This window comes from Pezoporus wallicus, unplaced genomic scaffold (assembly GCF_028554395.1).
Source record: "Pezoporus wallicus isolate ANWC-B61680 ecotype Strahan unplaced genomic scaffold, APGP_CSIRO_Pwel_v1 contig_13748, whole genome shotgun sequence".
Taxonomy (NCBI): domain Eukaryota; kingdom Metazoa; phylum Chordata; class Aves; order Psittaciformes; family Psittacidae; genus Pezoporus; species Pezoporus wallicus.
In genome coordinates, this window is record NW_026636988.1 from 1 (window position 1) to 2,500 (window position 2,500).

Below are 2,500 nucleotides of genomic sequence, written 5' to 3' on the forward strand. Positions count from 1 at the left end.
CATCCCTGCAGCATCTCCATCCCGGTCCCTATGGCATCCTATCCCTGCAGCACCTCCATCCCGGTCCCCATGGCATCCCATCCCTGCAGCATCTCCATCCTGATCCTCATGCTATCCCATCCCTGGAGCACCTCCATCCCGGTCCCCATGGCGTCCCATCCCTGCAACATCCCCATCCCTGCAACATCTCCATCCTGGACCCTGTGGCTTTTCCATCCCAATCGCCATGGTGTCCCCGTCCCTGCAGCATCCCCATCCCAGACACTGTGGCATCCCCATTCCTGCAGCATCCCCATCCCGGTCCCTATGGAATCTCCATCCTGGTCGCTGGGGTCCCCATCCCTGCCCAGCTGCTTCTGGGCACTCCATGGTGGCCAAATGAGATGAGAGACCCAGTCCGGAGCCCTGGGGAGGCACTGGGAGCACTGGGAGCCCGGGGGCAGCTTCCTCAGCCTCGCATGGACCTGTACACACCGCTCCATGCACAGCCCTGAGCACCCCCCCAGACCCACAGCCTTGCACACCCCTGCACACCCTTACACACCCACACGTGCACCCCGCTGGCTCCCCGGCTGTGGGGTTCACCCCATCCTTTGGTGCTTCTGACTGTTGGCCGTTGGGTGTCAAGCGGCCCGTGACCCTGCCCCATAGCAGACCCCGTGCGAGCGCCCGTGTGGGGGTGTACACGTACACCCCTGCGTGTGTGTGTGTGTACATGCATCACGTGTGTACGCAGGCCACACGTGTGCGTGTGTCTGCTCGCTGTGGGTGCGTGGGGTGTTGCTGTCATCGCAGCCGTGCACAAACCTGGGGGCTCTGTTCCCCTCTCGCCCTCGCCTCGCATGGGTGCAATCATGGCCCGGCCCCTCGCCAAGTATCAGGGTTGCCATGGAAACAATAAAACTGCAGTGATTTGAGGCTCCGGCTCCACTGTCTCCCGTTGTAAACGTGGAAGTGCCGGAGCGCACGGGCAGCGAAACAGAGCTATGCTGTGTGTACACGTGTGTGTGTGCGTACACGTGTGTGTGTGTGTGTGTACACATGTGTGTGTGTACACGTGTGTGTGTGCGTACACGTGTGTGTGTGTGTGTGTACACATGTGTGTGTGTACACGTGTGTGTGTGCGTACACGTGTGTGTGTGTGTACACGTGTGTGTGTGTGTGTACACATGTGTGTGTGTGTGCATGTGTGTGTGTGTACACGTGTGTGTGTACACGTGTGTGTGTGTACACGTGTGTGTGTACACGTGTGTGTGTGCGTGTGTGTGTACACGTGTGTGTGTACACGTGTGTGTGTGCATGTGTGTGTGTACACGTGTGTGTGTGCGTGTGTGTACACGTGTGTGTGTACATGTGTGTGTGCACATGTGTGCACGTGTGTGTCTGTGCACATGTGTGTGCACGTGTGTGTGCATGCGTGTGTGCACATGTGTGTGTGTGCGTGTGTGCACGTGTGTGTGCACGTGTGTGCGTTCGTGTGTGTGCGTGCACGTGTGTGCGTGTGTGTACATGTGTGTGTACGTGTGCATGTGTGTGCACATGTGTGTGTGCACACGTGTGCGTGTGTATGCACATGTGTGCATGTGTGTACACGTGTGTGTATGTGTGTGTGTGCGTGTGTGTGCGCGTGTGTGCACACATGTGTGTGGGTGTGCGTGTGTGTGCGCACGTGTGTGTACGTGTGCGTGTGTGTGCGCGTGTGCACGTCTGTGTGTGCACATGTGTGCATGTGTGTGCCCACATGTGTGTGCACGTGTGTGCATGTGTGAACACGTTTGTGTGTGTGCAAGTGTGTGCCCACGTGTGTGTGTGCACGTTTGTGCGTGTGTGCACATGTGTGCGTGTGTGCATACGTGTGTGTGTGCCCACAAGTGTGTGCACATGAGTGCATGTGCACACGTGTGTACCCACGTGTGTGTGTGCACGTGTGTGTGCATGTGTGCACATGTGTGTGTGTGCCCACAAGTGTGTGTGCACATGTGTGTGTGTGCGTGCACAGGCAAGGACCTGGCTAACGGGTGCCTTGTCCCCTCTCCAAGGTGCCTTAGCCATAGCGGGACCCACTTGGGGACCCCCAGGGCGATGGAGCCATGGGGCAGAGGGAGCCGGGCTGCACAGGGTGGGCCCCACTGATCCCACCCTGACCCACTGAGGGGGTCCCGGGCTGTTTCCCTGCAGGGGGGATCCCTCGCGGAGCTGCTCCAAAATGCACAGGACCACCAGGATAAAGATCACCGAGCTCAACCCACACCTGATGTGCGCCCTGTGCGGCGGCTACTTCATCGACGCCACCACCATCGTGGAGTGCCTGCACTCCTGTGAGTGCCCCCGGCTGCACCCAGGGGCGCCCCAAGCCCCAGCAGGGGTGTTTGTGCCGCTCCGAGACGGTGCCCAAACCCATCCTGATGCTGCATGGAGCTGTGGGGTGATGGATGCGGGGCAGGGGTGCTGGCGGTGGGGGGCACAGGGGGGGCTCTGTGTGTTTCTCCATCCCCTCACA

The 2,500-nt window shown here is 59.6% G+C and overlaps 1 protein-coding gene across 2 annotated transcripts in view; it reads left to right on the forward strand.

Moving 5' to 3' along the window:
* The first annotated feature begins 2,152 nt into the window (after window positions 1–2,152).
* Window positions 2,153–2,500, forward strand: part of PCGF2 (polycomb group ring finger 2) — a 6,573-nt gene continuing 6,225 nt past the window's right edge. For both annotated transcript variants that reach the window (XM_057402599.1, XM_057402600.1), the window contains exon 1: window positions 2,153–2,318. In XM_057402599.1, coding sequence (XP_057258582.1) covers window positions 2,207–2,318 — 112 coding nt within the window. In that variant the 5' untranslated portion in view covers window positions 2,153–2,206. The remainder of the gene's footprint in view (window positions 2,319–2,500) is intronic.